The following is a 13,989-nucleotide window of genomic DNA, read 5'->3' on the forward strand; positions in this document are numbered from 1 at the left end:
TCCTATTCTGTGTGGTCTACATTTCCTCTGTCTTTCATGCTAGAGGCCTGTGTCCAGTGTCTCATCATTCTTGCTCCTGTTCACTGTTAAGAATGGAATTTTTTAAATGCCTAAAAAATATGTATGCATATGGGGAGGACTTATGAAAGAGTGGACACCTCACTATATGGTGACTGAGGATCACAACTACCAATATCTATAGACTCTTTCTCTTGGGTTGATAGTTGTTTAAGGGAAAGACAATGTCTTCTACCAGAAGTAATTAACAGTATTTAGGAAGCAGAGAAAGAGGTGGGAGCAAGGAAACTGGGGAACGCACCAATCAGCATGAGGTTCTTGTTTTTAGTTAGGCACCACAACATGACTAGAAGCTAGGCTGGATGTCTCTGGGGCTTCTTGTTCAACCACTGCAGAGTAAATCCCTTTTTCACAGTATACCCAGGTATACGGGGAAAATAGCCAATGTCAACTGAATCTGAAAGAAGGAATCTGGGTATCTAAATGTTTTTATCTTTATAAAAAAGATTTAAACATTCTATTTGTTTTCATTCCTACCCTACACACCAGCCTTAAGAGGGATCTCCAATTTATGACCCTTTCTGGGGGCTCCCTGAAAAGAATAATCTTGCTTTCTATTAGTTTCCCTCATCTCTAGGAAAGCAAATTTTAGCTTTCTCTACTCTAAGTCCCTTTTCATTAGATAATATGCTTTCCACTTTCCAAAAGTGCTATTATTTCCTCTCCAACGTTCTATTTTTGTTATATATATATATATATATATACATACACACACACACATACACATACATACATTTCTTCATTATTATTTCAGGAAAATAACAGAGTTAATGTGCTCAAACTGCATTGTGTAACAAACAGTATTGTAAGTGCTTTAAGAAGTAGTGGTCTGTGCATGTTGATATGCATATAGTAAATACAGTCTTGGCCACTTGAATTTTGTTATTAATTGCACTACCATATTTCTCCTTACCCTTCCTTAAATTAAGGGTAGTCAAAACAGGGTTTAAGATACGTTCATTACACAAAAATTATATTAAAATCTAGTCACAAAAATTATGTTATACATTTTCTACTACAGTATTCAACATTCATATATTCACTAAATATATTTTTTTCTTTTTTTGGTACCAGGAATTGAACTCAGGGGCACTCAACCACCTAAGCCACACCCTCAGCCCTATTTTGTATTTTATTTAGAGACAGGGTCTCACTGAGTTGCTAAGTGCCTCGCTGTTGCTGAGACTGGCTCTGCTTGATATCCTCCTGCATCAGCCTCCCGGGGTGTTGGGATTACAGGAATGCACTACTACCTGGCTATTTTCACTAACATTCGATACCGAAGTCCTCCAGATAGTACTGACCCATCAAATCGAAACAATATGACTTGTATAATTCTTCTTCTAAATATTATTCCTGATTCCACATGTTCCGAAAAAACACAGGTTCTTTGTAATAAAGAAAAATTTACTTTTTTCTTTTTAAATTTGACTGTCTTAGAATGAAAAATTATATAACCTTTGTTTCCAACTCATATTTCATGGAAACCCAAAAAATTACTTTCCTTACAATAATGCAGGAGGGGGTCAAAATGGGGTGAAATGAAAGATTACAGGGGTGGAGAAAATAACAACTAAAGAGGTAGAACACAGCACTTTAAAAAAACCAAAATGTCTGGGGGTAATACGACAGGCCCTGGGTTCAAACCCCAACACCAAAATAACAAACAGTCCCCAAACCCTTCAATATGGAAAACAAAAGATTTGTGTCCTCAATGGAATTCTGCAAGCCTAGGCAGGTGAACTTCTTTGGCAACCATCGATATTAATACCCCTCTAGTCATTGGGCATGGTGGCACATGCCTGTTACCCCAACTACACGGGAGCCTGAGGTACAAGGATCCCAAGTTGGAGGCCAGTCTTGAAAACAAAGACTGTCAGTGTCTCACTATAAAATAAAAGGGCTAGGAATGTAGTTCAGTGGTAGAGCACTTACCTAGCATGTGCAAGGCCCTAGATACAATACCCAACACCAAAAAAAAAAAAAAAAAAAAAATCCATTTGATCAAGGTTGTTGTAAGATTACTGAGTTCACTACATTGCATATCATTTCAACACATCACCAACTACCTACAAAATGAATAAAGAGAAGACATGGCAATACCAAAAAAAAAAAAAAAGAGAAGAGAAGATTTGATGGCAGACTGGTGGAACCCACCATACGGATCCATGCAGTGGCATGCTGACACAGTAAGGCAGACAACTGAAAGAACTATCCACAAGGTGAAAACCACAAACAGGGATTTCTAGAATAGAAAGAGTATTAATAAAAAGAATAAACTGCACCAGTGTTGGGTGCACGGTGGCTCAATGGAAGAGGGAGGAAACCCTCCTCAAACAAACTGAAAAAAATCTCCCCTGCTGATTCAAGAAAAACAGGTGTCATTAACTAACAGATTTGCAACCTGTGCAGAAAATTCCTTCAGATACTGAAGTGGGCCAGCCTGGGAGAGTCTTAGTGCTTTCCAGCAGATTTTAGAGAAAACAGGGAAGTGTTGACAGGGTTAGATTCTTTCTTTGGACTTCCCAAACAGGAGATTAGAAATTCCTGCAGTTTACCTTTGTTTTTCATTTTTCTCCTTTTAAAAATTCTATTTCTGTCTTGTTCTTACTATACTTTCTTTCTGAGTACCCAAGAACCAACAGATGCTTAGTTTTTACTTTTCTCTGGATCAATATAGGTACACAAGCCAGGAGTCAATCTGAGCATAGGATAGAAACTGAAACATCCTTAGGAGAAGCTCTGGGTGGCAAGAGGAACAGTACTGCCAATTTGCAAGTCTGTAGAGAAAGAATAGGGAAGGGCTCTTTCATTTGAAATTGCTGGTGTGGAACTGGGAAGGATCAAGGTTGGGTGCAAAGTGGTGACACCACAAAATTCTACTGTAGACTGTCATCTCCTCAAGTCCAGAAGGATCTGGAGAATAGGCTGGTGCATCCTGGACACTTCCCACACCTTTTCCCAGCACACAGACTAAGGCTCTTGGAATGGGGGATATAGGACCATCTGAATCAGTCCACACTGCATGGGTGAGAGGACTGATGAGCAGCCCTGCCAGAGTTACACTCTATTTCCAAGTCACAAAAAAACAGCCATATTTGGGGTGAATTCTGCTCTGAAATAGGTAACACTCCCACAGAACTTGCTGCCAGGCAAGAAGGGGACAGACTCCCCTAACAAGTCTGGCCAGTTTGGGTCAGAGTTGAAAACAAACAGCATGATATTTGTGTCATACAAACATCCTCATAACTAGGAGATTCTAAAACTCTGGAAAGAAATGTCTCTATTTAGAAAACCTCAGCAAGAAGAATACAAAACATTTTTTATGACTTGTAGTTGTACTAGTTGCTCTGTGTAATGTAACAGTGTCTTCCTTCATTTTTTGTTTTATATTATATCTAATTTATGTATATATAATTTATATACAATTAATTATATCTTGTCAATCAACTGGAAACTTTCTCAGGTAACCTCATTTCTTTTTTCTCATCTCCATTCCCTTCTCCTCTCCTTCATCCTTCTTACTTCAATTTTATATTCTGTCTTCCTTATCTCCTCCACCTTTTTCTTTTCTTTGTTTTTATTCTTCTTACAATTAATTTAGCATACTATCATTAATGCTTAACCTTCTGAGACTATTATATATTATTTCTCACTCACATTTCTCATTGTTTAAGTTACAGAGGCCATTAGTAATAACTTTTGTAGTATATATTGATCTTTGTGTGTGTGTGTGTGTGTGTGTGTGTGTGTGTGTGTGTGTGTGTGTGGTACTGAAGATAGAACTCAGGGATACTCTATCATTAAGCTACACCCCTAGCTCTTAAGCCTTTTCTAATTTTTTTTTTTTAATTTTGAGACAATGTCTTAATAAGTTGCCCAGGCTGGCTACAAACTTGGAAAGCCTCCTGTCTCAGCCTCCTGAGTTGTGTTGATTACCGGCATGCACCACCATGATCAGATATGGTCTATTCTTAAACTACCAACTTTTTTTTTTTTTTTGCAGTGCTGGGGATGGAACCCAGGACCTTGTGCATGCGGGGCAAGCACTCTACCTACTGAGCAATCAATCCCCAGCCCTTAAACTACCACTTTTAATGGCAGTTACTCTGTCCTATCAAAGTGGTACTAGTGGTTGAACTCAGCACTTTTGATTACAGTGACTGGCTGTGTTGAGGCTAAAATATACCCCTGCCCTAGCCCAGGGATTATTATAAAGAGAAAACTGGGTACTAAAAGACCCTCATATAAAAAGGTGGAACCCATTACAATGATGTGCAAATATAGTATCGTAGGAAACATGACAAAAAAGACCAAGAAGATGCCTCAAAAAGTTCATAACTACCCCAAATTGAATTCACCTATAAAATCCCAAAGAATTCAAAAAGTTGATTATTCAAATGATTAGTGAATTAAAAGATGATGCAAGAAATGAACTAAGGGAGAAAATACAAGACAAGAAAGGGCATTTCAATAAAGACTGAAGGCTATAAAAAGAACCAAACAGAAATCTTGGAAATGACTCCATAAATCAAATTAATATATTTCAGTTGAAAAATGTCTCCAATAGATTATGCCAAATAGAAGACAGACTCTCACAGCTTGAAGAGAAGGTGGTTAGCCTTGAATATTCAGAAAGTATTAAATCAACTATATACAATATACAAGAACTCTGGGACAACATAAAGAAACCAAACTTAAGATCCATTGACACTGAGAAAGTAGACATACAGGCCAATGACACTGATAACATATTCAGTGAAGTAACAGAAAAAATTCTAAATCTTGGGATTAAGCACATAGGACATATCCAGATGGACAGGGCCAAAAAAGAATCTCTCCACAACACATTATAATTAAAATACTAAACATACAGAATAAGGATAAAAATTTTAAAGCCCCAAGAATGTCAGGTTACATTTATAGGTAAGCCAATCAGCATGATATCGGATGTATAAGACTATTTAAAAATTTAGAATAATGTGTTTAAAGCACTGAAGAAAATCTGTACCAACCAAGACTGCTTAGTCCATCAAAGCTATCCTTCAGAATAAAAGAAGAAGCAAAACTGTTCCAATACAAGCATAAAGTCAAAGAATTCATGACCACTAAGCCAGCATTGCAGAAAGTACTTTGACAGATACTATAAACAAAGGAACATAAAAAATTTTTGAAGAATAAACCTCTGTATTTTTATGGTGATTTTAAGTCTTTGGGTATAAACTGAGGAGTAGGATAATTGGGTCAGTGGTGGTTCCATTTCAAGTTTTCTGAGCAATCTCCTTACCACTTTTCCATAAAGATTGCACCAATTTACAGTCCCATCAGCAATGTATGAGTGCAACTTTCCCCCATATCCTTGCCAACATTTATTGTTGCTTATATTCTTGATAACTGCCATTTTGACTGGAGTGAGATAAAATCTTAGAGTAGTTTTGATTTAAATTTCTCTAATTGCTAGAGATGTTAAACATTTTTTCATATATTTGTTGATTGATTGTATTTCTTCATCTGTGAAGAGTCTGTTCAGTTCCTTAGCCAATTTATTGAATGGATTATTTTTTTGTGTGTGAGTGTGTTAAGATTTCTGAGTTTTTATACATTCAGGAGATTAATGTTCTATCTGAGGTACATGTGGTAAAGATTTTCTCCCATTCTGTAGGCTCTCTCTTCATGTTATTGATTAAACAAACAATCCTTGCTGAGAAGCTTTTTAGTTTAAATCCATCTCATTTATTGATTCTTGATTTTACTTTTTGAGTATTGTTAAGGAAGTCAGTTCCTGAGCCAACTTGGTGAAGGTTTGGGCCTACTCTATCAGCTCTACTCACAGTAGCTAAACTATGGAACCAACCTAGGTGCCCTTCAACAATGAATAATCAAAATGTGGTACATAAACACAATGAAATATTACTCAGCTTAAAGAAGAATAAAATTATGGATTTGCAGGTAAATGGATAAAGCCAGAGAATATCATGCTAAGTGAAATAAGTCAATCCCCCCAAACCAAAGGCCAAATGTTTTCTCTGATACATGGATGTTAGCTTACAATAAGTGAGGGTGGAGTGGGGGGGATGACAATAAGATACTTTGGACTATAGAGTGGAGGAAGAGGGAGGATAACTGGGTGAAGGGAGAGGAAGGGGTATGTGGGTAGGAAGGATAGTAAAATGGATCAGACATTATTATCCCATGTACATATATGATTACATGACCAGTGTGATTCTACATTATGCACAACCAGAAGAATGAGAAGTTATAATCCATTTATGTACAGGGTGTCAAAATGCATTCTATTGTCATGTGTAACTAGTTAGAACAAATTAAAAAAAGAATAAATCTCATTAAAGAATAGCTAATCAAATGATAATTAGAATTGAATTAAACACTAAAACAAATCAAAATGGCAGGAAATAAGAAACATATACCTCTCTATGATAACAATGAATGTAAATGATCTCAACTTTCCAATTAAAATACATATAGACTGATCAACTGAATTAAAAAAAACAAGACCCAAGTGAATATTGCCTGCAACAGAAATACCTAACAAGCATAGACATACTCAAGCTCTAAATCAAAGGACGGAAAATTACATTTCATGTAAAGGGAACCCAAAAAGCAAGCAACAGTAGCTACTCTTATATCTGACAAAACAGACTCCAAGCCAAAATTAATCAGAAGAGACAAAGAGATCACTTTTTACCGATAAGGGAAAAATCCATTAAAAAGAAATAATGACAATAAATATTTACACCCCATATGTCAGTGCAACTAATTACATAAAACAAATACTACCTTCACATAAAGGCTCAGATAAATGCCAGTACAGTAATACTGTGATTTCAATATATCTAGATAGGTTGTCTAGATATAAAATCAGCAAAGACACTTTTGGATCTAAAAGATGTTATAAATCAAAATGGACTTAAGAGAAGTCTATACAGTAATTTTTTCTTTCTGAATTTTTAAAATTAGTGCATTATAGTTGTACATAATGATGGGGTTTGTTGTAACATATTTACACATTCATACAATATAACAATATTCCCAAGAACTTTCTCCCTTGCTCCCCTCCTCTCACCCCTGGTCCCTTTCCCTCTACTGACCTCCCTTTGACTTTCATGAGATTTCCCCAACCACCTTTCCTTTTTCTTCTATAGTTTCTGCATATCCAGAAATATATGACCCTTGACCTTCTGAGTTGGCTTATTTACACAATGGTCCCAAGTTTCATCCATTTTCCTGCACATTACAAAAAGTCATTTATCTTAATGGCAGAATAAAACTCCATAGTGTGCGTATATATATTCCAAATTTTCTTTATCTATTCATCACTGATAGATACCCACGCTGGTTTCATAGTTCGGTACTTGAATTGGGTTGCTATAAACATGGAAGTGCATGTATCACTAGGGTATGATGACTGTAATTCTTTTGGATAAATGCCAAGAAATGGTATAGCTGGGTCATATGGTGGTTCCATGCCTAGTATTTTGACAGGCCTCCATACTGATTTCCCTTGTGGTTGTACTAATTTACAATCCCACCAACAGTGTGAAAGTGTTCCTTTTTCTCTATGACCTCTCCAGCATCTTTTATTGTTTGTATTCCTTTTTTTTTGGTATGAGGATCGAACCCAGGAGCACTCAGCCACTGAGCCACATCCCTAGCCCTATTTTGTATTTTATTTAGAGACAGTGTCTCACTGAGTTGCTTAGTGCCTTGCTTTTGCTGAGGCTGGCTTTGAACTCGGGATCCTCCTGCCTCAGCCTCCTGAACTGCTGGTATTACAGGCATGTGCCACCACACATGGCTAGAAATGATATATTAAGTGTAACTTCAAAGATAAATTACATTTAACTTTTCCAACCAAGAACTTTTAATTTCTTTCATTAATGCAAATAAATGCATTTTGACTTAAAGGCTTTACTTTCCATTTAAACGCTACTGATTTTTCTCTTATCCAGTTATTTTGCTCCTCTCTTTCACATAAATTAAACATTTTAAGGCAACTTATTTGAGTTTAATATAGTTTTTGTTAAAAAACCTAATAAGGAAAATAAATTTCAAAAAAGAAAGAATTTTTTAAACAAACAAACAAAGGTAAAATAGAATGTTAACCGTTTAGTGTGCTATGGATTTCTCCCATTCACTAATTTTCAACCTGCCATTTTCCCAAGGTCCTAAATCGCCAATGTTCTACCACATCCTGAGCTATTTGAAGGTTTCCAAATGAGGTAGCTTTAAATTATTCCATCTGAACAGTTCTCAACTCTTTGCTTTGAACTCACTTTCAGACAAAATAGATTTGAAATTCCAGTTCATTTTCCCTGGTGACATTTTAAAGAAGGAGATATTAATATATTTTTGCCATATTAAAAACTCTCAGGGGCCACAAGTATGGCTCAGTGATAAAGCACTTGTTTTCCCCCAAAACTACAGAACAGAACAAAATGGAAACAATAAAACCTCTTTCCTTCATGGTTTCTACATCACTGTTTCTTGGTTTTATCTCCTTATTGTTCTTTTTATTCCTTAAAAATTTTTTTTTTTAGTGTTTAATAGGGTTATTACCTCTGTGGGTATTTTGTCATATCCAGAATCAGAGAGATTTTAGCTATTCCCAAGTCTTCTATCATCAGTTACATAACTAAACTTTCAATAAATCTTTACTTTAGCTTAGAGATCAAAATGTGTAAAACAGAATCGTACTGTGTTCCTCCCAACCCTATTCCTAGTTAAAATGTTTGACTAGAGAGGCATTACAAAAAAGCATCAAGCATACTGTCACTGTTTCTGAAATGTTAAACATAGTAAGAAAATTTACTGAGGTATAAACTCTTTCGTGTCTCCATAGTAAATCTGTGACAGTCTGCAGAAATAGCAAACAAGGTATATTTCCAAAGTGATAGTATTGGTAAATAAAGTGCATAGAGAACTCTATTAGTTTAACAAAGTATGTATTAAAAACAGACAATGAAATCTGCTGTTTGAAATATGATTTAAGATTAGACAAAGGGGAATGAAAGGAAAGGAGAGGGGATGGGAAAAGGAAAGACTTTTCTGACATAATTTTCCTATGTACATATATGAATATACTATAGCGAACCTCACTCACCATCAATGTATATCTATAAGAAATTAATTTAAAAGAATATAGGTAAATGGCAGAAAAATCAATAGAGCAGGGAGCAGGAAAAGAGAAGGGAAAGGAGAGGTATTGGGGTTAGAATAAAACACATTCCATTTATATAATTATGTAAAAATGAATTCCATTTTCATGTAAAACTAAAAGGAACCAATAAAAAATTAAGCCATCAAAGCTTACAAAAACAAACATGATTTAAGTATTTATAAACCAGAGCAGAAAAGTAATTAAATCTAATCAACAAACATGAATGTTTCTTTCTCCAATAATATGTACTTTAAACAATTAATGAACTTGTTACTGCACTCATAGAGAGTAACATATACTGGAAAACAAAGCACTTTTTATCAATCTTTCAATTTTGTGACTTTATTTTCAATTATGTTGTAACAATTTACAATGGGTTCTAGCACTCATCTCAACTTAGAAGTCACAAAGTTCTCTGTGGAAAACAATGAAATTCTGGCATTTGACTCTATTATATGAAGGAACTCGCCCCCCCCCCCAATCCCTAAAAAACAAACAAAAAACCAGACTTACATATGCAAAATAAAATTATACACACATAAAACTTTGAGCGTGCCTGCCAAATAAAAACCTATCTTAAGGTGAATATTTTTCTAATACTTATTTGCTGCCTTATCATCTTTTTGGATTATTAAAGAATAATATGAGCCAAGTTTTAAAAACGAGAAAGGTTTAAAACGTATTCTATTCATTTTTTTCCTCTGCAAAATTAGGAAGAGGCCACTACTATATGTTGTTATGAAGTAGAAGACCATATAAATCATAAGTACCAGCATACACTTGGAACGCTTCCACACTGGTTCAATCTCAAAAACCAAATTTGAAGATACTAGGGGGCAAGCATGCTTCTTAAGTACCTTTAAGATCAATAGTTTTCTTTTAGGACCCTAGAACTTGGAACAAAGAAGTTAGAGAACAGTTCATAGATTTCAACTGGCTTTCTCCCACAGGTGGCTAAAATGCCAACTTTGATAGATAATAAGGTGAAAGTCAAACTGGAAACAATTACTAGAAAATTCTGTTATCCCATAGTTTAACATCTTGAACATTTAAATGTGGAGACCTAACCTCTCTATACTGGCTTCCTGATTTCCTTTTGCTTTCTGAAATGCATTCCAGAGACTATAATAATTATATGTTAAAAACCTATTACTATAGGTCAAGCATGTAGCTCGATGCTTCATACATATTATCACTAATTATTAACAATTTTAAAAAGCAGCACTGTATCTCAATACAGTGAAGTAAAGAATTTTCAAAGAAATAGTTTTAGTTTATTCAGTTTATCAATACTGAAGTTAAGGCGGCTGGGGTGCGGTTCAGCGGTAGAGCGCTTGCCTCTGGTTCAATCCTCAGAACCACATAAAAGTAAATAAACAAAATAAAGATACTGCATCCATGTATAACTAAGAAATATTTTTTAAAAATACTGAAGTTAAAATTTGAAATACCTCCCAATGTAAAAAGCCCCTTTAGACCAGAGTACAAAGGTGTCTTTTCCATATCCAGAATATTCCTTCACAAGCAGATTGAAACTTGCCTAATCAAAATGTGAGACAAACTACTCCTGGGGAATACAGAAATTCTGGCCAAATCTTTAGCTACTGAGGAAAGTTGTAGGCTTTTTTTTTTTTGGGGGGGGGGTGGGGGGGAGAGGGATGATCACATTAGAGCTGTCTCTTGGTATTACCAAATCAAGGGCAAGACCCAATCCTAACCACTTCATTGAACTTAGTCAAGCTGCAGCAAACTTTCAAGTGGGAAGAATTAAGAATTGGTGTACCCTGTATAAAAAAATCCTAATTTGAAGGAAGCTCAATCAGCTTGGTCAGATCCATATGCAAGAAAAAACACTTGAAAATATTTTATTTGTCTTATTTAATCCTCAAGACAATACTTAAGCCCTGCTGTCACCACTGCCGCCCGCCCCCTCCTCCATCCAAATCCTAAGGATTAAATAAATAACCCCAGAGCTAACTGATGAAAGGGATTTGAAATTACATCCTTATGATTGCCTATATTCCTTCCATTATTCCATGTAACTAACTTACCAGCTATTCCTGTCCCCACCCCAAAAAGAGAAGTAAAAGAAGAGACAGTAATTACTTTGCTAGTAATGTTATTAAACACACATGTGTACAATTTTTGTCATATTATTGGTACAATCATTACAAGAAAATAAGAACTCTTTGGAAAAATTAAAATTTTAATTGTAACATGTACCAAACAGGAGCTATAGTCAATTCATGATTGACTGTCTTCTGGTACAGTACACCACAGACATTTTATCCAAAATAATTAAAAAAAAATTTTATTATACCAGAAACAAATCAATTGCCGTACATACCTTATATCCTAAACAAAGTAACATCTAAAAAAGTAACTTATAAATACAGACAATTTATCATTTTAATTAACATCCTGTAAAATACAAGTATCCTTCCAAAGAAAATACTCAAAGACATACAATACCTGCGAGTCCTTGGTGGTTTTGGAGGAGGAGAATCTTGTTTTTCCGTATCTATGGAGCTGACCAAACTTTCAGTGCTAATTTCATTCTGCCAAAGGAAAAAATACTTTACTAAAGCTAGGAAAAAAATAATTTTCCTTCCTTATGTTTAACTAAATTGCTTCTGGCTTTTGAATTTTTAAAATAATGCTACTTTTGCAAAGTAAAAAATGGTTCTTAAATTCTGGCTCTAAAAGAGCAAACTTCAATGGGAATAATTTATATAAACCATTATCAGTTACTGAAAAAATCAATTGGGTACCTGAGCATTTCAGCACATTTTAAATGCTACTCTAAAAACCCAAACTGTCCAAGATAGAAGCTTCATATGTATAGAGAAGGAAAAGTCAACAAAGTAAGGCTTATTCTTCACCTTTCTCAATCTTTTTTTGGGTACTACTATGACTTCCCATTTACTACCTTAAAACTGTACCTTAAAACTGGTCCTAGGATTCATTTTAAACATTCTTTGTCCCACCCTCTTCCACCATGTGAAATTCCCTACTCCATTAGGGAGTATAACATTTATATTGCTAACTAAGCAGGCCTGGGGAGACCATTTAAGAATATCATGGTTCCTGTGAGTCACAAGAACCAATGACATGTATTCTTGATAACTTCCATTCTGACTGCAGTGAGATGGAATCTCAGTGTAGTTTTAATTTGCATTTCTCTAATAGCTAGAGATGTTGAACACTTTTTCATATATTTGTTGACCAATATTCTATGAAATGCCAGTTCAGTTCCTCTGCCTATTGACTGATTGGGTTATCTGTTTTTTTTTTTTGTTTGTTTGTTTTTTTTGGTGTTAAGTTTTTTGAGTAATCTGTAAATACTGGAGATTAATGTTCTACCTGAGGGGCATGTGGTTAAGATTTTTCTGTTCATGTTCTTGACTGTTTTCTTTGCTATGAAGATGATTTTTAGATGCTAACCCATAACAAGGGAGGGTAGAGAAGTAAAAAATTTCACTGGATTAGACAAAGGGGAATGAAGGGAAGGGAGGGGGGATGGGAATAGGAAAGACAGTAGAATCAATTGGACATAACTTTCCTATGCTCATGTGCGAATACATGACCAATGTAACTCCACATCATGTACAACCCCAAGAATGGGATAAAAATTGTAATGGACTGCACAAAATACACCCTACTGTCATGTCTATCTAAAACCAATAAATTAAAAAAGAGTTAATAATGACATCATTTACATTGATGGATCCAAAGTAATACAACTACAAGAATCTAGAGATTTAGGACTATAAAATTATTATATAAAATGCTCTCTTGAATTAGTTTCATTCTAGCCAGGCTGTTAATTCTGGAACAGAAAACAGAAATCATTTTCAACCTTGCCTACATCTCAGATAATTTTTTAAAAAAGCTCTCAGCATATACTGTCAATAAAGGAACTCTGAGAGTGCAGTTATTTTGTTATTTTCAAAAGGTATTTCTAGTCAGGTGCAACCAGTATATATTGTGATCCCATTTGTGAGGCTGAGGCAGGAGGACTGCTTGAGTCCAGGAATCTGAGACCTTAGTGAGATCCTGCCTCAGGGGCAAAAGAAGTAAATAAATAAATAAAAGACATTTCTACCATGGCTATCATGGCAGGTTCTTTTTCTTTTAAATTTATGTTACTTAAAGTGTTTCCAACTAAAGAAAACAGAGATCTCAACTTCCCAGCAATTTTCAGTGTGCCCTGTCTCCTAATATATAATTTGATAGATCAGAGGAGTTTTATATTATACATCTAACCAACTGACCAGACAACAATTACATCATAAAAGTGAAAACTTTCATCATTACTTCAAGCTACCCACCATTATAAAAATATCTGTTCCAGGATATGTACTATTGGTAAGGTGACCATATAATGTACTACCCAAATCAGGGCTCTTTTGAAAATGAAAGTGGAGGACTATTGATCATTACAGGTACAAAACAAGTACAACATATTACTGTCCTAGGCAAATTAGGAGTTTGGGTCATCACAGTTTTAAATCCTCAGACACCATCAGAACTTATAGAGGCCCTGCATCATAAAGATCCCTGACATATTACTGATTCATTAATCACACAATATTCTCATAACACTCATTACTACTTTGCACCAAAAATCTAAAATTTTACATTAAATAAAAGTTAAAGGTGAGGGCTGGGATGCAGCTTTGTGGTGAAGCACTTGCCTAGCATGTGTGAGGACCTGGGTTTGATCCCCAATA

The 13,989-nt window shown here is 35.2% G+C and overlaps 1 protein-coding gene across 4 annotated transcripts in view; it reads right to left on the minus strand.

Moving 5' to 3' along the window:
- Positions 1–13,989, minus strand: part of PTPN12 (protein tyrosine phosphatase non-receptor type 12) — a 110,438-nt gene that overhangs the window by 17,241 nt on the left and 79,208 nt on the right. For all 4 annotated transcript variants that reach the window (XM_081282807.1, XM_081282805.1, XM_081282806.1 and 1 more), the window contains exon 12: positions 11,729–11,814. In XM_081282807.1, coding sequence (XP_081138933.1) covers positions 11,729–11,814 — 86 coding nt within the window. The remainder of the gene's footprint in view (positions 1–11,728; positions 11,815–13,989) is intronic.

The sequence above is a fragment of the Spermophilus citellus genome (assembly GCF_964194105.1).
Source record: "Spermophilus citellus genome assembly, chromosome: 3".
Taxonomy (NCBI): domain Eukaryota; kingdom Metazoa; phylum Chordata; class Mammalia; order Rodentia; family Sciuridae; genus Spermophilus; species Spermophilus citellus.